General features: G+C 34.9%; 1 protein-coding gene across 1 annotated transcript in view; it reads left to right on the plus strand.

The window, feature by feature from the left end:
* LINGO2 (leucine rich repeat and Ig domain containing 2) overlaps nucleotides 1-14,766 on the plus strand; it is a 304,719-nt gene extending 289,953 nt beyond the window's left edge. The window contains exon 2 of the mRNA XM_011370156.2: nucleotides 12,600-14,766. Coding sequence (XP_011368458.1) covers nucleotides 12,635-14,455 — 1,821 coding nt within the window. The 5' untranslated portion in view covers nucleotides 12,600-12,634 and the 3' untranslated portion in view covers nucleotides 14,456-14,766. The remainder of the gene's footprint in view (nucleotides 1-12,599) is intronic.
* Nucleotides 14,767-24,371: the final 9,605 nt, after the last annotated feature.

Raw genomic sequence — 24,371 nt, forward strand, 5'->3', positions numbered from 1 at the left:
ACAAGTGCCACCTCAAAGAGCATAGATTCTAGTACAGCAGATAAGACACATGCATACATGTAGGAAATAATGTAATGATAAAGCACTACAATATTACAAGTGAAATAGTAACCAAAAAGGGTAAACATCTCCTGTCCTAACTTGGTAATGTGGTCAATTAAATAACTGATGAAAGATAGGGTAGGTCTTGTCTATGTATTACTTATCCATCAGAGCAGAAGTTTACTATGATTGAATTTCAAAAGGTTGTCATATTTTTCTTGTTTGTTTGTTCAAAATTAGTGCATTATAATATGCACTGAAAACATTTTTAACAAGAGATCAAAATAGAACTGATAAATACCCACTACCTGTAGCACAATCTAATGCTTAACATGCTGGTGTATTTCTTTACAGTGTTTTGCTTGTTGCATACGGGTATTTTCCCCTTAATTATATTCATAACATAGCTATAAATTTATTTTTAAATTTTATTTTTTAATTTTTATCACCCACCCCCTCCCTTTTGGAACCATCAGCTTGTTCTTTATATCTGTGGTTCTGTGTTGCTGCAGATTCGAGGTTCCGAGGTAAGGGGTATGAGGCTTAAGCAGCTGAAAGAAAATGTTGGGGGCCATAGGCAACTGCAACATAGCTCTTTATTCTAGTAAGGGCACAGCCCACTTCGCAGGGCAGTGGTACCTTTTATACATAGGTTAAACAATAGTGGCACACTGCTAGATAATGGAAGCCCGCACATAGGAAGATGTGCTAAGTCACTTCCACTCAGACGTTAGCTAAGGATGTCGGGAGGGAGCCTGACTACAGCTATCTTTCTTTCTCCACACAGTCTGTTTCTGCTTTATTTATTCATTTAATTTTTTTTTAGATTTCACATATAAGTGAGATATAGTTGTCTTTCTCTATCTGACTTATTTCACTTAGCATGATACCTTCTAGGTTCATCTATGTTGTTGCAAATGGCAAGATTTCATTCATTTTTATTGCTGAATATCATTCCATTGTATATATATTGGACATCTTTATTCATTCATCTATCGATGGGCATTTAGGTTGCTTCCATATCTTGGCTATTACTGGTAATATTGCAATGGATATAAGGGTGCATATATCTTTTCAAATTAGTGTCTTTGTTTTCTTCAGATAAATATCCAAAAGTGGAATTGCTGGATCATATGGCAGCTCTATGTTTAATTTTTTGATGAATCTCCATACAGTTTCTCATAGTGGCTGCACTAATTTACATTTCTACCAATGGTGAACAGGACAACTTTTCTCCACATCCTCACCAACACCTGTTGTTTGTTGATTTATTAAAGATAGCCATTCTGATGGTGTAAGGTGATATCTGATTGTGGTTTTGATTTTTCATTTCCCTGATAATTAGTGATGGTAAGCATTTTTTCCTATCTGTTAGCCATTTATATGCCCTCTTTGGAGAAACATCTATTCAGGTCCTCTGCCCTTTTATACTTGGCTTATTTATTTATTTATTTATTTATTTTGGAGTGGGGGGAGGGAGGTGTTAAGTCGTATGAGTTCTTTGTATATTTTGGATAGTAACCCTTTATTGGATGTATCATTGACAAATACCTTCTCCCATTCAGTAGGTTGGTTGTCTTTTCGTTTTGTTGATGGTTCGCTGTGTAAAACCTTTTTAGTTTGATGTAGTCTCATTTGTTTCCCTTGTTTGAGGAAAATATCCGAAAAGATACCCAAGAGAGTTGTCAAGGTGTTTACTGCCTATGTTTTGTTCTAGGCATTTTATGGTTTCAGGTCTAACATTTAAGTCTTTAATCCATTTTGAGTCTATTTTTGTATATGGTATAAACATAGATACACATTTATATCCTACTTTTTTCACTTAACATTTTTCATGTTAATAATTTTAATTCTTGCGTAATAGTCAATTTAAGGAGAGAATTCACAGATAATGTAATTATTTCTCCATGACTGGACATTGCTGTTTTGCAATATTTCAATATATTAAATAATATAATAAAATGCATCTTTGATGTTTAAAGTTATAATTTCATTCCAATTTGAGAAAATATTACTATCATCAGCATGTTTACTGGACAGAGTTTTCTTAGAAAATGATTAACTGTCTAAGAATGAAAATTGTATTTACTCATCTCTGTGTCCTCAGCTCTCCCTTGCACATAGAAGGTAACTAGTATGTGTTTATTGTGTTAAATTGAATGTACTTTCCTCTTTGATAGTTTACCACTCTTTTTTTTTTTTTTTGGAGGTAATTCAAGCAACCAGTTGTTAGCCATTAGTTACTAAAATAAAGGAAAGTCCCTAAATGTCTACTAATGTTAGAGGCTAAGATTTATGAGTGTCTCGAGATGTAAAGAATTTCATGTTCTTGCTTAGACTAATCCAGTGCCTGTAGATTGCCTATCCCTGGTAATGACTATTTACATCAGGAAAGGTTTTTGGTTTGCTCTATAACTATTTTTTAAAAGCTGCATTTTGCTTTCACTTTAACCATCCTAAAAGTAGCTAGAAAAATGATAAAATTTGTAGCACCTAGGATTCTAATAAATGAGAATTTCAGATGCAATTCTCTATCTGGCGAAGATGGTTACATCAATAAAGGCCAAAGTTGAAACATGTGGCAAAATATAATTGTCTTTGTTTCTCTAATGTGTTAAAAAAAAAAAAATGTTGAACGTGAAACTGCAGCAGTGATATTTTAGGTAGACAGTAGTTTTCCAGATGCCTACAATTCTTTCTGGAATAACTTAAATAGAAGCTTAAATATGTCCATAATACTAGATTAATACTTAATAACAATTTATATTTATTTTGGCAGAGAATTGCTAGCTACTTACCAAACCTACTTGCTCGTCCTCATAGAAACATATTTAAACTACATTTCCCAGCCTCCCTTGCAATCAGATGTGCCAGCATGACTGAGTTCTGGCTAACGTTGTACAGGCAAAAATTATGAGTGCTATTGTCAGGTCTGGTTCATGAAAAATCTTGCCCATAATCCTCTTTGTCTTTTTTCCATATGGAGTGGAGAGGACTTCAAAGATCTAGAAGAGGGTGGAGCCACAATATACAGAGGCACAAGTCCCTCAGTGTCTTTATGGAACAGAAATAATAAAGTACTGGTTTAAGCCACTGAAATGTAATGGTTTAGCTATTACAAAAGCTGGAAGAAATTTATATTTGTTCAATTCCAGAGTGTTCCAGAAGGGATTTAAAATAGCTATCTTGTCGGAACAGATTTAAACAAGGAAGAAGGTAAAATGTCTAGGTGCCTTCAGCACCAACTAATTAAAACCAGGTAATCGCCAGAGAGATTCATTCATGAATACTCACACTTCAAAGAGTCCAATCTTCACAGAATAGATAAAAATTCAGGAATCTTCAGAGGAAACTACTTAACAGAATTCTACTTTATTTGATCTTATTTTTTCCAAGTAAAATTTAACAGTCTTGTGAAAGAGAAATAGTTGTCCTCTGTGGCCAGACTTTTCACAGAGATTGGCCTTGGTGGGTCTGAGCAATTTCTACGGAAAGGCAAACATCCTTTTTTTCTGTTTTTTTTTTTTTTACTCCAAAGGGAGACACATATTTCATAGCTTTTTATAACTATCTTCAGAGGAATTGGAGTAACTTATTAATGGGAATTTTTGCCCTCGGTTGTGGTTACCTCGGTTTTCTCATGAAATATTCACCAGGACTTAATATCTACCTTGATAGACTAACTCAGTGCTTCCAAACTGCCTAGGACATGACTATATCAGGAAAAGTTTTTAGCACTCTCTTCAGTTGAAAGATATTATGTCTAAGAGACATCATTTTCAGTATTTCCATTTCCCTAAATTAAAATAATGTAACAGCTATGTATAGAGCATTGACTTTATATATACTATCAAATTTTATTCTCACAATAACCCTGTAGGATAGTTACTATTCTCATTTTAGAGGTAAGAACACAGAATAAGAGAGGGTTAAGATTTAAACATATTTTATCACTGCACATCTATAGTCTTATCTATTACCTTATATTGCCTTATACATTTGGAGCATTGTATATCACATTTGTGAGGCCATCAGCATCTTAAGCCAACTACCCTTTAATTAATAATATTAATTTCAAAGAGATATGTCTCAAAGCTAGACAAAAAATACTTTCATCTATAAAAGGTTTAAGTAGAATAGGCATACTGTATGTCCAAGCATTTCTATGTAGGCCAAGAGGAGACTCAGAACTGTAGGAGAAGAGCAAATAATTTGCATTTCAAAGAGATCAAAATAAATACAAGAACAGAGGGCTCTCCAGTTTCAGGAAAGATTAAACAGAAACTATTAATTAATGATTTAGGACATGCTTTGCTAATTGTTTACTAGTCACTTGAATACAAAATGAACTCATGTTTTGAAGTAGATACAGTCCAGTGGAAAGCTGATTCAAAACCATGAAAAAAGATACCGAAGCATAGCCCAGAGGGAAGATGAGGAAATTTTAGGGTTTTTTTCCCCCTATTTCTAAAAGGAAGCATTACTATATTAAAAAATTTATTTTAAAAAAAGTTATAGGTGCTATCCGAGATGAGTTATATTCCATGATAAGAAATAATGGAAGAAGTGCAGGGGAAAGGTTCAGAGCTCTGCCTTTGAAGTGAAGAAAAAAAAAGAAAAAGAAAAAGAAAACCCTGCATAGAAATTTTGGATCTATTACTGACTAGGGCTAACCTTAGACAAATGACTCAACAAGCAAAAAGGGTGCTTCAACAAGCAAAAAGGGTGCTTCCCCCTTCTCCTGAAGTCAAGAGATAAGTGCTTGTGCAATCCTTCATAGCTTTCCACAAAGGGCACATCATGACTTTTGTCTGACTTCTTGGACAACGTAGAGAACAAATATGAAGTCAGTTAGCCTCCTTTGTGGGAAAGTAAAGGAAGTTGAGGTTATACCATGACTGTTCTGAATTGACAGGATTTTCAGGCCAAATGAATGTTCACCATGCCAAATGAAGGCAACATGCATGAAAGAGCCAGTATGAGAGTTGTCCTAGGTCTTTTCAATAATGCCACCTTAGAGGGTAATGGGACCTCAGCAAATATTACCTGGAGGTGAGTATTCCTAGGGACTGGAGAACGACTACTCAACAAACCAGAATAGAGATTCATGATCCAGATCAAGGAAACTACCCATGAGAGATCCCTTGATTATGGGCCCCCTAAAGCCCCCAGATATTGCCACACTAAAAGAATCAGCTTTAATATCTGCCAGTCCCAGAGAACACTTATCTAGGACAGTTCCAGTTAAACAAGAACTTTCCTGATCTCCTTTACCTCTTAATAATTTATAAAGAGATAATAGAGGGAGAAAATTAAGATGCTATTTAACTACATCTATTGAGTCCTGCTTGTTCAATTTACTAGTTGTATGACCATCTTATACCAATTTTATTGCATCAAGTTATAATAACATCTCATTTTCATGCAGAATTAGATGTTAGAATCTAACATTATATAGGCTTCAATCCAAATGATATTTACAAACCTTTAATAGTCTCTATCCAAGTAACTATAGAAATCAAAATGCTATCTGCAATTGTTTACAGAAATGGTGATCAGCATATGGTTAATTGAGAGGTATTTACAATGATGAGTATCTGTTTACCTACCTGCATGACCTACTGAGTAATTTTATCATTACATTTAAAATTTTCTTATAAAACCCATTGGATGCTCTTCAAATCTGGTTTTCATGTTCACTGTTTCCATTTTTATTTTCATTTTGAATGTCCTTCAAGTCGAGCCTTAATTTTGAAAGTTTCTATTTCTTCCTTACCAAAAATGAGTAGGAAGAAAAAGATGAAAATATAATGTTTTGAAGGGTAACTGGAAATCATATAGAAAGATAAATTTTATTCTGTAGAAAGACTGTTCAAATACAATGTTTCCTGCCAGGCAGGGGACATGGGGGTTCAATCTCAAGTTCTCTTGGGTCTTTCAAAGAACTTAGGTAACCCTAGTGACTTTCAAATCTTGCTTACACTAAAATTTATATCTCTTAGTTTTCAAATGGTTTATACAACTTTCACAACCCTTCATTATCTGAGTTAGGCACAGACCAGTAATTTCTGAGTTTAGACACCTAGAAATTATAACCTCATATATATTTTGGATACTTTTATTCATTAAATCCTTTACTACCCCCCCACCTCCACCCCCACCTACCTCATCACTCAGCTCTCTCCATTTGGGAAATAGTTTTGCTGAAAAAAAAAAAAATCTCACATTAGCTAGTGTGAAGGTTTAAAGAGATTTTTGTGCTATCCATTTATTGTTTTGTGCCCTTGTTCAGTTGCCAGTCAGAGAACTAAATTAATCACAGAATTCCCAGGCTAAGCAATTTATCATTACTTTATCATCCATCAAAGCAGCTGTATCTCTTCTAAACTTTCTTTTTAAACAACATACAACAACCATCACCTCTTTCCTTTCTCATGTTTTTTGAAATGATGCCTATCTGAAACTCCATTCTACCAATCTATTCCTCCTCATCACTGCATCATTCATTTGAAGACTTCCTTAGGTGTTCTCCTAATCTATCCTCTGAGGAAATCCTTGTCTTTCTTCAACATACTTTTTGTTCTGCTGGATATTGCTCAACAAACCAAACCATTATCACATTAAAAAATTATAATAATGGCAGCTGTTATTTATGTGCTAGGCACCTTACAAATAGCACCTGTAATCCTCATGTTTATTCTGCTTTATTATCACAAACTAACAGAGGAGACAATGAGAATCATAGACGTTATCATCCTACTCATGTCCCACAGCTAATAAATATCAAACTCAGAATTTGAGCCAGGTATTTCTGAGTCCAAATTTTCGCAGTTTTATTCTTCCACATTGCTCCTTTAAGTCCATTTCCTGAATTCGTTTGTGTTTCTTTCACTAACAGAATGGGCTCTAAAATAAGTACCCAGCGCTCAAAAAGCATAAGTATGGAAATATCCAACTTCACATGCTACATTTAAAAAGGTACTACTAGTCATTGTGCCTGAGAGTCCCTTTGATCAGAATCAACGGAAAGTCCCTAGTCAGCTCCCTACAGGTTTTAGTTTCCTGCTTTGTTCTTAATAAAACGAAGTTCATCTTGTCAAACCTTGGTCACAGTCAGACATTATGAGAAAGCTTTGATTGTACGACTTCTGCTGACAGTGAAAGCTAAATGAAGTCAGCAGTTTGCCCTTCTAGACTAAAACTGAGAAATATTTGTGATGAGAATAATAAAGCACAACCTTTCTACACAGTTTTCAGACATCAAAAAACTATGATGAGATATGGCCCCAAATTATCTAGTTCTGCCTAGCTCAGATATAAGGAGAATGGGAAAAGTATTCCAGATCTGAAGGGAGCTTCTCTGCTGCCTGCTTACTGAGCACTTATCCATCTTTCTTTTTCTTTTCTTTTTTCTTTTTTTTTTTTGTAATGGTCCTCTACTTTGACTGGAATGAAAATAATCAATTTCTAAGGGAAATAAATACTAGATACTATCCACCTAAGTTGAGCTCTTTTCTGGTTAAGTTGCAGCCATGATTGAATTAGATACAGTCATTTCTGTGATAGATACACTCAAAGCCAGATTAAGGGATTTAAGTAATAAATGTTCCCTAAATCATTACTGAAATAAATCAGAAATAGAATGCCAGTTATCTCCTTGTCTATAATATGTAGATTGAACAAACACGGCCAGCGAAGACTATACTCTGCAGGGGAATCTATTTTAAAAAATCTCACTCTTTACTATCAACTTAAAATAAACTGAAGTACAGAGTATGTAATAAAACTTTTATCTTGGACATAGTCATATAATTGTAATAGAAAATATATTTTCCCTGCCTTACCAAAGAAATACTAAAATGTATTTGAAAAATATTTTCAGGGAGTATAAAACCATTAATCCACCTAAGGAACCCACACTTCTTGATCCAGTGATGGACATATTTGAGAAAACCAGGAACTCCTCATTTTGCTACTGTTCTTAAGCATGTCATCTTAGCGAATGACAGCAGATCCCATGTAGTTGACAAAAGGGTAGAAATCATCTTTGCCTCTTCCTCTACTCCCAGTCGATCCATACCTAAAACATTTCTATTCTGCTTCAAAATATCTCTCGAATCTATCCATTTACCCAAGCCTACTCCTATAACCCTGATCAAGACCACTCTTCTCCTGGTTTGAATTAAAGCAACAGCTTCCTGAGTTTCTAGCTTCACATTTTACTCTCCTGCAAGTCTATTTTTCATGCCGTACTCAGATTAATCTTCCCCGAATGTAAATCTGATTATATCACTCTTTAGCGTAAAAGATTTTAATGGCTTGTCTTTGCCCTCAGGACAAAGTGCAAACAGCTTATCACAATTTACAAATCCCTTGTAGATCATTCCCCTAATTATCTCTTTAGCCTCTATTCTCTCCATTTCTCTCCTGTTTTTGCTCCAACTATGTGGACTACTTTAATTCCCCCATCACAGAGTGTTCTCCATAATTTCCATGTCTTTGCATACACTGTTCTCTTTGCCTAGAACACACTATACCTCTCTCCACAGAGACTGGGGTCATGTGGTAAATAGAAATATACTGTTACAAGGCTACTATATATTTTACCTGAAACAATTTGATAATAACTCTAAGTAGACTGTGATAAAGATGTACACCGTAATCCCTAGAGCAACAAATAAAAAGTAATGCAAATAAATATATATAGAAAATCAAAAGAGGAATTGAAATGCAATACTAAAAACCAATTGATTAAAACAGGATAAGACAAGAAAGGAACAAAAAATTTGAGCAATAGACAACAAGGAAAAATGGCATATCCAGATGTAACTATATTAGTAATTATATTTGGTTTAAATGGGCAAAGCAATCTCACAAAAAGCAAAGATTGCAGAGATCATCAGACTGATTCAAAAGCAAGATCTGGGCACCTACTGTCTATAGCTCTTTAACTACAAAGAGACAAACATGTTGAAAGTAAAAAAATGAAAAAAGTTATACCATGAAAACATTAAGCTTAAGAAAGCTAGAGTGACTATATTAATCATTGAAAATGACCTGAAGTCAAAGAGTATCACTAGAGACAAAGATGGACTCTTTCTAATGGTAAAAGAAATTGAACATGTGCTTACTGTTAGAGCTTCAAAATATGAAACAAAGACCTACATCACTTAGGAAAATATAGACAAATTTACATCCATAGCTAGAGATTTTAACAGATATCTCTTGGTAATCGATAGAATAGCTTTGAAAAAATTAATAAGGATTTGGAAAATCTGAACAACACAACCATATTAACCTTAATGACTTTTATAGACCATTACACTCCAAAACAGCACATACACATCTATTTCAAGTGCACACAAATGGTCACCAAGATTGATTACATGCTGGTCCATAAAACAATCTCAGTAGATTTCAAAAGACTGAAATTTTGCAGAGTATGTTCTCTGACCACAACAGAATTAAATTAGAAATAAACAATAAGACTTTAGAAAAGACCTAAATACTTAGAAATAAGGTAAGTCAAACCCAAACCATCCATGATTCAAAAAAGGAAGCACAAATTAGAAAAATGTCTTGACTAGAATAACTTTTAAAATATATATTAAAATTTGTGAAATATAGTTAAGCAATGCTTGGGGGATATTTACAGTTTTAGAAGTTTATATTAGAGAAGAAAGATCTAAAATCAATGATCTAAGGTTTTACCTTAGGAAGATAAAAAAAAATAAAAGAGCAAACTAAACCCAGATGAACCTGTACCAAACATCTATGTATATTAAATTGTTTCCTTAAGATACATTTCAAGGGGGAAAAAAAGAATCATAAGATGTACCTGCTTTTGGAGGTGGTGGATGTATTTATAGCATAGCTTGTATTGATTTTACAGATGTATACATATCTACAAATTCAAGTTGTATACATTGAATATGCATAGCTTTTTGTATGTCAATCATACCTCAATAAAATGGTTTTAAAAAATAAAAATAAAAAAATGATTCAAAGAGATAAACATGTTGCTATTTAACATGTAGATTTAAATTTAATATATTAACTTCCTGAAGGTTGTACCAGTTTGTTTCTTCCATCAGTTCCTTCTGCCCTTGTTAATTCTGGGTAAAAATAATTATTGAACTCTCAATCTGACAGGCAAAACTGATATACCCATACTGTTTCATTTGCATTTCTTTGCTTACTAGTGAAGCTGATGATCTTTTCATTTATTAGCTGCTTTTAGTTTTTATTATTTTTACCTATTTTTCTTATTGATTAGTAAGAGCTGTTTAATATTATCTTTAATCCCTTATATCAGTCTAAAATATATTCTTCAGTTTAACAATTGCCTTTGTGTGAGCGTCTGTGCTATTTATTTACACTATTATTTTTAAATGCATAAAATTGAATAAATGGTTTTCTTTTATGATTTCCAGCTTTAGCCATAGAAAATGCATTTTAAGTCTATTATAAAATTTTTTAATTTTCTTCTAGTACCTTTTTTTCTTGAATTTTAATTCTTAATTCACTTGAAATTTAATTTTATTGGAACAAAGGAAATTGATGTGCAACTTTTCTCACTAAGTATCTATCCAGTTATAGCCAATCATTTATATTTTTCTCACTGAATTAAAATGCCAGCTTTTACACATACAGACTTTTAAAATACACTTAGATATAATTCCTTATCCTTTTCCCTGACTGTATATTTTTGTGTCAGTATCATGCTGTTTCAAATTATAGTGTTACAACTTACATTTAAATATCTTGTAGGGCAAGTTTGTTTTCCTTACTATTTTTAATGTTTCAGATTATTCTCATATTTATATTCTTTCAAATAAACTTTAGGATTTTTCAGATCCAAAACTATATGTAATATATGTACTTATTGAGAAAAAAATTGTCTATATAATATCAAATCTTTCTAATAAAATACATAATATATCTCTCTTTTTGGTAAATTTTGTCTTATTCTACATATTTCTTGCTAAGTTTATTCTAAGGAATTTGATTTCTTTTCAGAGATGTGACATCATTTTTTACAATAATATTTTCTGTTTTATACATATGACAAAAAAAATTTATATTTTATAACATGTTAATTTACTTATTCTCCTATTCTAAAATTTTCAGTTGATTTCCTTTGATTTTTAAGACAGATCTTAATTTGATCTATAAACAATAATAGTTTTACCACATCTTTTCCAATAATTATAACTTTTATGTTCCTATATAATTGATTTTGCTAGTGCTTTCTGTGTCTTTGCCTTGCTTCTATATTTTGGGAGCATTTTTTCTAGTTATTCACCATTAAGGTTGATCCTAGTTTGTTTGTTTATTTGTTTTTTTAAGGTAGATTTGTTTAGAGGTAGAATAGCTATCCGTATAGACATAGAGATATATGTAAACGCCATGACTGGATAATTGTACTCTTATTAATTGTTCTTTTACAATTCAGAAGTGAACACTGAAGTTTATCAAACACTTTGTTACCTAAAAATATTGTTTTAATCTTACCTCGCATAAGATATGGTGTTTGGATGTGTACCCCTGGGGATCTCAGATTGAGAAGCACGGCTCAAGAGCACACCTCTTGTTAATCAGTTGAGCAGTAACTTCATGTCTGCTTAACTATATACATTTAAAAAATACTCATATCTGATCTCATTCAATACCTATTTAATTTCAGTTAACAGGTTCACTGGGTTTGAATTTGCATCCAAAAGAATGAAAGTTCATTTATTATTTAAAAACATGTTTCTTTAATATTATGATTCTTCCCATTCTTCAATATTTAACCTAAAAACTTAAAGCATTTTCATTGTCATAGCTATTTTGGTGCCTTGATTTGGCCTCATCCCTGTGTTAAACACACAGAATACAGGGAGATTTTGAGGATCTTTTTGTTTACCTCAAAAAAATTATTTCATAAATCAAAATTTCCTGAATTCTAAAAGAGGTATGCCTTCGAAGGTTTTTTTAAATACAAAAAAAAAAAAAATTATACATGTAAGAAAAAAGTCTCAACCTCTTACATGAAACAGAACTGTGATTTGTCCTTTGAACCTAAGGGCCTGATGTTGAATGGAGCTTATATTAGCATCATTTTGAACACAGGATGATCTCTCAAACATTAGAGATGCAGACACTGATTCAAACTGGATAGGTTTCATCTTAGTCACTGACCTCTACTTTTGTCATTTGAGTTCAAAATACAGCCTTTCGTGAAATGTATCCTGCTTTGCCTCACAGTCTGTGATGGACACTGCATTAGTTTCTTTAGAGCTGTCAAATACTGCAATTGTTGTAACTCTAGGAAGCTACAATTATCATCCCCATTATCACCATTTTATAGCCAAAAAAAACTCAAGTGCAGGGTGATAAAGTAACTTATCCAAAATCGTGTAGCAATAATGGCAACTCTCAGGTTTAAGTCCAGATCTGTATGATGACAAATCCAGAGTCCTTTCCATTGTACTTGCTGCCTTATTTATGTCCCTTTACTTCTCCATGACCTAACTCGATTTCTCTTCCTCCCTCTTTTGCCCCTCCTCCTGCAGGCCCTTGACCAAGGTGTAGACTAAGAGGTGGAGTCATGCTTCATACGGCCATATCATGTTGGCAGCCATTCCTGGGTCTGGCTGTGGTGTTAATCTTCATGGGGTCCACCATTGGCTGCCCTGCTCGCTGCGAGTGCTCTGCCCAGAACAAATCTGTTAGCTGCCACAGAAGGCGGTTGATCGCCATTCCAGAGGGCATTCCCATCGAGACCAAAATCTTGGACCTCAGCAAGAACAGACTGAAAGGCATCAACCCTGAAGAATTCATATCATATCCTCTACTAGAGGAGATAGACTTGAGTGACAACATCATTGCCAATGTGGAACCAGGAGCATTTAACAACCTCTTTAACCTGCGTTCCCTCCGCCTAAAAGGCAATCGCCTAAAGTTGGTCCCTTTAGGGGTATTCACGGGGCTGTCCAACCTCACCAAGCTTGACATTAGTGAGAATAAGATTGTCATCTTACTGGACTACATGTTCCAGGATTTGCATAACCTGAAGTCTCTAGAAGTGGGGGACAATGACTTGGTTTATATATCACACAGGGCCTTCAGTGGGCTGCTTAGCTTGGAGCAGCTCACCCTGGAGAAATGCAACCTAACAGCAGTACCAACAGAAGCCCTCTCCCACCTCCGCAGCCTCATCAGCCTGCATCTGAAGCATCTCAATATCAACAGTATGCCCGTGTATGCCTTTAAAAGATTGTTCCACCTGAAACATCTAGAGATTGACTATTGGCCTTTACTGGATATGATCCCTGCCAATAGCCTCTATGGTCTCAACCTCACATCTCTCTCGATCACCAATACCAACCTGTCCACTGTACCCTTTCTTGCCTTTAAACATCTGGTATATCTGACCCACCTTAACCTCTCCTACAATCCCATCAGCACTATTGAAGCAGGGATGTTCTCTGACCTGATCCGCCTTCAGGAGCTTCATATAGTGGGGGCCCAGCTCCGTACCATTGAGCCTCACTCCTTCCAAGGGCTCCGCTTCCTTCGTGTGCTCAATGTGTCTCAGAACCTACTAGAAACTTTGGAAGAGAACGTCTTCTCCTCCCCTAGGGCTTTGGAGGTCCTGAGCATTAATAACAATCCACTGGCCTGTGACTGCCGTCTCCTTTGGATCCTGCAGCGGCATCCCACTCTGCAATTTGGCGGCCAGCAGCCCATGTGTGCTGGCCCAGATACTATTCGTGAGAGGTCATTCAAGGATTTCCATAGCACTGCCCTTTCTTTTTACTTTACCTGCAAAAAACCCAAAATCCGTGAAAAGAAGTTGCAGCATCTGTTAGTGGATGAAGGGCAGACGGTCCAGCTAGAATGCAGTGCTGATGGTGACCCTCAGCCTGTGATTTCCTGGGTGACACCTCGGAGGCGTTTTATCACCACCAAGTCCAACGGAAGAGCCACTGTGTTGGGCGATGGCACCCTGGAAATCCGCTTTGCCCAAGATCAAGACAGCGGGATGTACGTTTGCATTGCTAGCAATGCTGCTGGGAATGACACCTTCACAGCCTCCTTAACTGTGAAAGGATTCACTTCAGACCGCTTCCTTTATGCGAACAGGACCCCTATGTACATGACCGACTCCAATGACACCATTTCTAATGGCACCAATGCCAATACATTTTCTCTGGACCTTAAAACAATATTGGTGTCTACAGCCATGGGCTGTTTCACATTCCTAGGAGTGGTTTTATTTTGTTTTCTCCTCCTTTTTGTGTGGAGCAGAGGGAAAGGCAAGCACAAAAACAGCATTGACCTTGAGTATGTGCCCAGAAAAAACAATGGTGCTGTTGTGGAAGGGGAGGTGGCTGGACCCAGGAGGTTCAACATGAAAATGATTTGAGGGTCTACCACTTACACGATCATTTCTGTGTCACTGTCGGTATCCAGTAGGACAGCCTGGCACAGCAAATTACTAGATTAAAAAGGCAGCTTAGCGTAGCTGCTCCTGTGTCAAAGCAAGGTCCATGGAAGCAGGAGGACTTCGTATGGAGACTCTCCATCTAAAGGCAGGCAGGCATGTGTCAAAGCCCTTCACACAGTGGGATTCTAATTGTTTGCATTGCAAATATTGGCATTCTGGGGATCTCAGTAATGAACCTGAACCTTTGGCTCATGCTCATGGACAGTTATTCAACATTTTCTACCACTGCAGAAACAAAAGAAAAAAGTTAAAAGGAACAACCTACAATGTAGGATTTACTTGTTAAAAAGACACATTTGTCTAAAACATACTCTACAGAAAAATTTGTATCTATAATTATCATTTGTTAAATCCTTGCATCATATCATATTGTTGGTTCAACACAACAAGGAAATCAATATATTCTTTACTCTTTTTTGAAACATATATGCTGTATATGTTTTAAAGCAATATGAATGAGAGGTTGTGCTTTTAGTTACTCACCATCATAAATCCAAGTGTGATTTCGCCTTCCTTTACATACAAATAACCCTGACTAGATCCCCGGAGTTGTGGGCAGAGATATGTTGAAAGACGCATTTATCTGATGTAGGATGCCAAGAAACAGGACCCAAGGGAAAACTGCTCAACTCTGTTAACTTCTGTTACTATAAATAAAGGCATGTGCCTAGTTTTGATACAGAATGGAATATTTTTTATACTTGTGATATCACATTGGACCAGTTTACTGTAACAAAGCCCTTGGTTTCTCCAGAAGGTGGTACGCCACTATCTGTAAAATGCAAGGTAGGTGTTAAGAATGAAAATGATCCATTTTACAACAACTTGATTTTACTTTCATCAGTTGGTACTCATGGGTCAACAGAAAATGGTAGAGGATATAATTGTTACATATAGTCATAGGGTAATATTCACCTCATAGCTAAGATCAGGAATTCAGATGTTCAAAAGCGCTCTGGGTAAGTTCTTCTCAGATGCCAACAAAAACCAGGGTGATCCATGCCTAACACAATATTAGTGCAACTAAGAATCTGTTTAAAACATGATAGCTGCCTGTAGGCTGGATTGCTGCCGAAGGAAATGTCTAGCCACTCTGATGTTGTCCATTCAGATACTGTACACAGAGCATTACCTTGAATTCACAGCAACTTCAGGGTTTCGCTCTGCTTCCTTACCAAGCAGATAATTGGCTTTTATTTGGAAAATTATTCTGCATAGACCAAGAGGAATCTGTCTTATTTTTAAAGAGGTGAGGAGAAACAAGGTGGGTTAAAAAACACTTACCAATTTATTTTCTCTAATGAGAAAAAAACTAAGATAATACCCCTAAATTTTGTTAAACTGTGCTGACACTTTTACTCCTCTGATCCAAGGATATTTGCCCAATTTGATTTGTATTAATGATCGTTACTCAAAGTTAAAACATTATAGTTTAAAAGGGTGGCGGGGCGGGCATGCCATTGCCACCAGTGATCTAGTTCAAATGAGAAATGAGACATGATTCCATTTGGCTAAATTTTGAATGAATGGTTTCCAAAGCATATACATTCGTATGATATGAAAAAAGCATTGAATATAGACTATATTCATGAAATGTGATCTGTTTAATCAGTATAGAACGGATAGGAAATTTCTATACTTTGCACATTTTGAGAGGGACCTGAAAATGAGCCCCCTTTCACATAGCATGTAAGCTGGGCTAGAAGGAGTTTGTTTCTTGACACATCAGATTAGAAGTTTGACTTTCAAAAAGTTAGCATTTGTTTTAATATTTAAAATTTTGAGCGACTTCAATAAAATTAAATTGCCCCAATAAAAAAGTGACAAGTCCAGAAATTGTTTTGCCAATTGGATAGCAGCATGGTTAAACCTATTTCTCCATTAACAAATGGTAGAAAATGAAATGAGGAAAATTGAAGAATTGCCTATTTGGGTCATCTTTCAATTGACTTTCCTGATGTATATCACAGATCTTTTAGAAATTCATTTCCCATTTGTGGCAATTACTTTATATCTAACAATACAAATCAAGATGTGCTGTAAATTCTATCAAAATTCCAACTTGTGTGTAAAAGGAATGAGTTTCAAATTAAAACAAAAAAAAAGTGAAAAAATAGTCTTCCAAAAGTTAATAGAAAATACTTTATCTTAATTTTGCAACATCATATGGAGTAAGTACTTAACTAATTCTCCAACAACAAAAAAGAAACATTGAGCAATTGATAAAAGGGTTTTGTAATTTAACTGCTATTTTCTGTCAAAATAAAATTGACCAAAAAATAGCTTAGTCAAATGAAATTGGAAATAGTTAATCCACCATGAAAAGATTTAGTTTTAAAAAATTTAGTTGTTATCCCATTGGAAGAAGAGAGATTATACTCTCTCAGGGATGTCCATACTCTGATACATGGGAAAAGTTATTTAATATATTAATAAGCAATCTTCCAAAAAAAAGTCCTGTAGACTAATAAATTAGAAAAATGCTGCATTCTGTAACCACCTTCTGGAAGTTCAAAATCTATGAGCCAAATAAATCCTCTGAAAAGTCCTATAAACAAGAATTCTGTTTAATTTGTTTGCCTTGGGGGTTCTCCAACCTATTTGAGCATGACGCACTTCTTTTCATGTTGTAAATGTTAACATTTTGAAAAATGAATTCTGTGCAACCCATTCTGATCAATGGACTAAAGTACTCTTCTGAAGTATTCTTAAATCCAGTATTTCTAATAAAACTAAAATTACGTATTTGAATTGGGCTCCCATCAATTACAAAAAACATACCCCCATATGAATGATCTGATCATAAAAATATATTGGCCAATATTTCTAGGAGAATCGTCTACTTTCTTCCTGAAGCATCATAGTAATGGATTTATAGGTAATTGGCCACTTAATTTTCTACTTTCTCGCTATTGGTGTAAATCTTGAGTTCCTTTATGTATCTGCAATGTAGGTTCTAATCTTGGGTTCCATTGACTCTGGGACTCTAGTATACAGTTTCATGGCTTCAGATTATTTCTTCATTAGATCAAACTAGACCATGATGGAGATTAACATCTCAGACAAGCACATGGGCCAAATTTTCCCTTTAGTACTAATCTCTGAGTCATCATCTTAGAGAATTTGTTTCTAAGAAGAAATACAGTCTTTTAGCTCAGCATTTAGTTCTGGGTTGACCAGTTCTCTCTCCGTGTATATTGAGCATTTTCAGGAAAGTATTTTCTCTAGATACTCAATCTCTAGAAGGAAAAATTCCCTGACTACAGCCCTAATGGTCTGAGACCACTGATCTATGTCCTCAAATGTCTGAAATACACATTACAGAATATGGTAACTCACCAAACAATTTAGCCTGATGTGTTCCTGGCAAAGGAATTTTGTTTTTTCCAAATTCTCAAGTTACATTCTTTAACCTCTTTCATTTTTACTGTATTTATAATTAGGAGCTTTCAAAATTTCTCAAATGTAAACCAAGTATTGATTGCCAAGAATTGTACTTTTTCGTTCCTGAGGACATTTGTTAGAACTCTGGTTTTGCTCAGACTCCTCAGAAATTTTGCTTATCACCAACTCCCCAGTAGTATAAAAACATTCAGAGTTTGCTCTTCAGTGTTTAAAATAGATTCCTTCCTCACTATTCTGTCAAATATTCTGTTCTGTTCTCAGAGAAGCTCAGGATTACAACATTCTATGACTTAAAAAAAAAAAAAAAAAAAGGATTATTTAAATCTCACCTGCACTGAAGCCTGACTTTTGTCATTTTCTATGACTCAAGTAGAAACAAATACATTTATATATTAGAAGGTACAAAAGAGAGGATGTGATTTTGGAGAAGAAATTTGAATAGAACCCAGTGTAAATTAACTTACCCATCGAGGGTCTCCCTTCATCTCTATGCCAAGACATTTGTTTTAACTTTAGGGACTGTGCTCAGAAGCTGTTCGACAACACAGAATATGTCTTGAGGCTTTCTAAGAAAGAAAAAAAATACATCATTTTCAGCTTAGAAGGTTAAGACATACCAAGAGTTTAATGAAAGGTTGGATGGAGGATGAACCTTAGATCCATTTCAATCCTATTTCCTTTATTACTAATTTTTATAATTACCTACTAACTAAAGAAAAATTGGAGATTATGCTCTTAACTTTCATGGGTGTCTTTTTATACCTATCCCCTATGTCCTAGTCACCTTTATATAGTTTACATGAGCTATTCCAACTGGATTTTATGGCATGTGAACCTAGTAACAAAATCTTTGGGGCCAAAGCCATTCATTCTACTCAGTAATTTGGTAAATATCATCTTTATTACTGGGATTAAGGTCTTTGAAACTCCCCATTAGACATCATGTGCCTGGTTATTTCCATTGACTTTCCAACATTTTGCCTTAGAAGCTCCACCCTTCCTGATAAAATCTGTTATATTTTCTAATTGAGGAGTTTTGGAGTTATTCTGCCTTTATGAGTGGAAAGCCTTGAGGGATGAAATATCTGACTTGTTGATTTTAGAAGCACATGTTTTGATTAGGCAACAGAGGGCACTTCTTGGTTCTGTGACAAACACGACATGAATCTCTCAGCTACTCCTCCCTTAACACCTTCAAAAGCCATTCCCAAGAGAGCCTTCTTATTCTTACTCCAGCAAAAGTACAACAGGGAAAGAACAGCTTTACAACATAAATACACAAGATCAAAATGATAATTGATCTGTTATATTTAGCTAAGTTACCTAACAAAAACTAGGTCTAAGGGCCATAAGTCTAGTCTTTTAAAGGATAGCCATGTAAACTATACTTTAACAATTAATGACAGATTTTCAAATGTGAAGTTGGTTTATCTGTTTTGGAAACAATAAATGTAGCTGCACATTTTCTCAAAAAAAAAAAAAAAGTTAGCAAATGGAAACTGCTTATCTGATGTGAGTTTCTCAACAGATTTCCCAGTATAACATATTTGCAGGAAGGAAAAAAAAGACACGATTAAAAAGTTTACTTTTCTAAAACAGGCCTGGAGCTGATGTTCCTCTTTCAAAACCTGATCAAACCAAGCTTGCATGTGCCCCAGACTGCTTTTCTCCAGTTTGCCAAGGTCTTTCATACCTCTTTTCCTTCAGCCACCCCCATTTCCCTGGGGAACATCCTGAGGAGGAGGAAGAAAAGAACAGAGACCACTAACTCCCCTGAGACAGTCCACAGAGAGAGGAAAACTTACGTATTCGCCCACATTCCTGCCCCCTTTCCTGATACAATTGAAATGATCCCTCATTCTCCAGCTCTGCCTTACTCACCACTGTCACCTTCCAGCTGCTGCCATACCTAGTCAATGAATACTTTCTCCAGGGATAAGCCTTTCATTAGTACTCAAATTCTTGGGTAACTGTTAAACCGGAAATTGCTTTTTTCAAAAATCCCTCCAGCCTATCTCACATAACACTTTAAAAGTTAAGACTTACTATTCACATGATCACAAACTGACAGCAATCTGCAGGTTGAGTGATTCTGATTTTTTTCCTCTCTCTTCCAGAAGCAGGTGGGTTGATATAATGCCAGCCTTAAATAGAAGCATTATTTATAGCCTTAGCAGGATGAGAAAAGAGCTGGCATAATCAAGAGAGTCCTGCATATTTTAAGGACGGCTTTACTTTTAATATGCAAAATAGCCATTAGAAGACAACAAAAATGCAAATTTATATTCTACTAAATTGGTTAATGATAATAATTCCAATAAAGTTCAAAAGATAACTTTCCATATTGAAAATAAGTCAAAGATTTTGTACCTATTCTACAAGAGACAAAAAAAAAAAAAAAGAAACTTGGTTGTCGTGTTAACTTTCTTCATTTTATTGCACACCTATTCTAAATTGTTTTAATATCTTTAATCTCCATTTCAACATAATCATTATAATCTACAATACCATGTAATTAACAAATAGTGATTAAACAGGAGATTGATTCAGACTTGCAAAAAAATTCTCCCAATCTTTACAACGTGTGTCTAGCAACACACTATGTGATAGAAGGAAAAAGGAACTGAGTTGTGAACAAACTTTGTTTAGAGACTATTTGTAAGAAAACATGCTCTTTTCCTCCATAGTTATAAAATCAAGAGTATCACACACAAATGGGTTGCTTGAAACCCAAGTCACTTGTCTTCTTTCGTTTTCCATTTGGTGTGGAATGCCCCCAAATCATAATTAATTAAAAAGCTATTGTTTATATATACATATATAAATATGTGGGGGAGGGTGGTTTGATTTTTTTTTTTAAGTGTTTAAAATGTAACTGTTTTAAACATTGATAAGCTTGAGCAAGAGGGGAAAAAAGAAACAGAATATGTGTCTGTGTTCTTCTTTAATGTCTTTTATCAAACCTTATTCTGGGAACATCCTATGATTGAATGTTACTAAACCAACAAACTACAATACTTTTTTTTAAATGCCTGTTAGCTTGTTTTTGTTCTCAAAAAATTAGTGCTAATGACAAAAGTATATTGATTTAGGTTTGTGTCTCATTGACTATCTGATTTATTGTTGTGGGCATGTTTTTATAACATGTAAAAATAATTTATGTTATTAATATGTAAAATAAGAGAACATGTTTTCTTTACTGATGTAAAGGGCTTAAGCGTCTGACATCTCAGTTAAATCCATTGAGGTATTATTAAGAAATGAAACATAATAAAAGACAATTGGAGTCATATATTAGAAAATAATTCCTTATTGAGAGAGATAGGTTATATGAGCCTTACAGGGAACATGAGGTTGTTTAAATATCTTTAGCACTGTTATTAGATCAAATAATAAACAAATAATCTTTAGTAAGAGAAGCAGTAGGTACAGTGGAATCTGATTCTAATGTGTGGTGGGTGGAGACCATTCAGAGAGGGATCAGAGGCCAGGCTATTAGCTTCCTCCTAGGCAAAATTACCAAGGGGCCACGGTTTGACCTGTGGGATATCACAATCTGGGTAATATCAACCACGCTATAAAGACATGCCACTTTAGTGAAGACAAAACCTGTATTTGCAAAATTATCTCAAATGTATTTGACTTGGTTAATGAACAAGTAATGGTCATGACTTAAGGCATGAAATATATTTGAGCAAGAACTGAAGAGTTCAGCAAGTCATACATACAACATCACCTAGTTTTTCACTCAGCCAATTATCAGTGATTCAAGATATCATGAAAGATAGGAAGACAAAAAAAAAAGAGAGAGAAATCTTTCATCTTTAGGCAAATTAGTAACAAGGGAAAGAGAAGGTTGTTTGGTGTTAAAGAAGAAAAGAAAATGTAAAAATTATCCTTGTGTAATATTTTTGTTGAGAGTAAAGGTGCTCTCTCTTCTTATCTTTGGTACTTAAAGGAATGAGCTTTAGAGATATGCTGAGGTAGCTGCCATCCTGTCATCCTATGGTATCACCTACACACACACGCACACATGCACACACACACACCCCATATCCTGTTACATGCCTTCCAGTGAAGAGTAAGTAATGGAGAAGAAAGCACAAAGCTGACAGGAATGGTACTGGAAGCCATATTGGTAAATGACAAGAAAGCCCTAAATTCACCTCCAGGTAGCAGCAAATACTCAAATTCTGAGACCACTAGTAAGAAATTCACAAAATCCCCCCTTAGCTATATTTTAATAACAAAACGAAGAGCTTGCCACCAGCAAGGGATTTCCTTCTCCTTGAAGGCTTTCTGGCAATGCCAGAGCTGCTTGGGTAAGAGTCAAACCTCTGACAGTGGGCTTTCATTTTATACTACTAAACTAGCATGACTAAGACAAAGATGTTCCATGAGTGTAGTTCTGAATATAATGGGTACACACCTCTGCCAATGGATATATCACAAATTAGGTTGTCCAGTAAAGTCATACTTCAGGACTTACTTTCTAACAATGAGAAAAAGATAGTATAACAGAGTCAAATCTTTAAATGAAAGCTAAACATACATTTTTGACTCAAAGACATTCTGGCCAGGTGCTGCCTCATAAATTTAGAAGCCCATCATAGTTTTGTGTTTCTGAAGTTTTCGATTGTTGTTGTTATGCCTCTCACTTTCCTCGGTCATAAGCATACTGCTCCAACTAGCTGTCTGTTAATGTTGCTGTGTCATTCAATAAAGTCAAAATAAAAGTTCTACCTACTCATTTTAAGGCAGATGAGTTTATTATAGCATCCAATATTATTTTCCTAATTATCTTATTGTCAGACCCAAAACTTAGGATGTGAAGATTAACATAGAATACGGCCAAGTTAAGGAGGAAACAGAGAAACTTTAATAGGATTCCTGAGGAGAAATTCACCCAGGAATTCTGCCACTGTTTGATAGCAAACCTGAAAACACTGGCTTCTAGGGCTTGTCACTCTGGTGCCTTTCATCAACCCTTACAAAGAACCAAATGTAAAAATTATGACCCTCTATCAGAAAACTCAGATTGAGAAGGAAATCTCTTGGTATAGCTATGAAAGCATTGTTTCATTCCATAAGACTCTGAACTGAGTACGGACATGCCAATAAATCTCTCTAAATAGTACATGTATTTTAATGCCAGATACACATACACATACACATACACATACACATACACATACACATACACATACACATACACATATACATACACATGCATGCATACATATATACATATATGTATACATATAACAAAGAATCATATGGAGAAAAATAAGGAAAAAAACAGACAGATGGAAAACATATGGCTTATCTATAGATTCTCACTATTATGTTTGGCCTCTAATAAGGAAAACTATAATGGAACTCAAGCACTAAGAAGTCAGGATCTGAAAGAAGAAAATCCAAGGAAAGTCACACCATATACACACACAAAGTAAATAAATCTACTATACAGGTTACCTCTTTGCTTGAAAGACTTAAATCTTATATGTGATTGCAGACATTAGAGCTATATTGAATAATTTTGCTCAGTGTCACATTGGGATAGACATCTATTTACCAGACCCCACAGAGGTAACACCTATATGAGCTCTTTCTAACCACAGCATCACTAGTCACATTTTTAACCACAGGACATCAAGCATGCTAGTACCACAGCACAGAAACAATTCACTACATTTAATCTACTCTTTTAGCCATAGGCTATTAGCTAGATGTAGAAAAGAATAATAGAGTATATCTACTATATACATTAGGGCTCTCATGAAAGTTAGACAAACAGTTCTTTAAACACACATACATATCCATACCAGACTTTTTTAAAGCCTCACTATCTATCAGTTCAAGCATCCTATTGGGAATTAATTCACTAAGCATAGAACAAGCATGTAATGCAGAGAGATTACCAAGTCAGCTCCAGCATCCTGATTTATATAAGATCTTCTATTTTAGCAACACTTGAAGAATCCAGTTGCTTCTACTTTGGTGGTCTCAAGAGCCTTCCATGGCACTGAATAAGAAATTTTCTAGTATTAATACAGGGCTGGTTTCAATACATAGTAGCTGTTTTCTATCCTTAGTCTTCTGGAGTGAAAAAACAATAGGTTCACAGAAAGGGAAAGTAACTTAAAGTGTACTCTGGCTGATGAGTCAAGAGGAGACTAGTTCATTGTTTTAGTTCAATGTATTTTCAAAATAGCATTTGCTAAGAACTGGAGAGCATAAGCTTTTCAAATGAATGACAATGAAAAAATAGGAATATACAAGAGAATTTCATTTTGAAGAAAAATGGATAGTGTTAATGTATGTAGCACTGCCCCTAACATTTATCCTCATAGTTTGGGTTCCAAACCAATAAATATAAAAATTCTATATTAAAAATTATTCTAAATAGCTGTGTTTATATCCTTTTACA

This window comes from Pteropus vampyrus, unplaced genomic scaffold, assembly GCF_000151845.1.
Source record: "Pteropus vampyrus isolate Shadow unplaced genomic scaffold, Pvam_2.0 Scaffold161, whole genome shotgun sequence".
In the NCBI taxonomy this organism is placed as follows: Eukaryota; Metazoa; Chordata; class Mammalia; order Chiroptera; family Pteropodidae; genus Pteropus; species Pteropus vampyrus.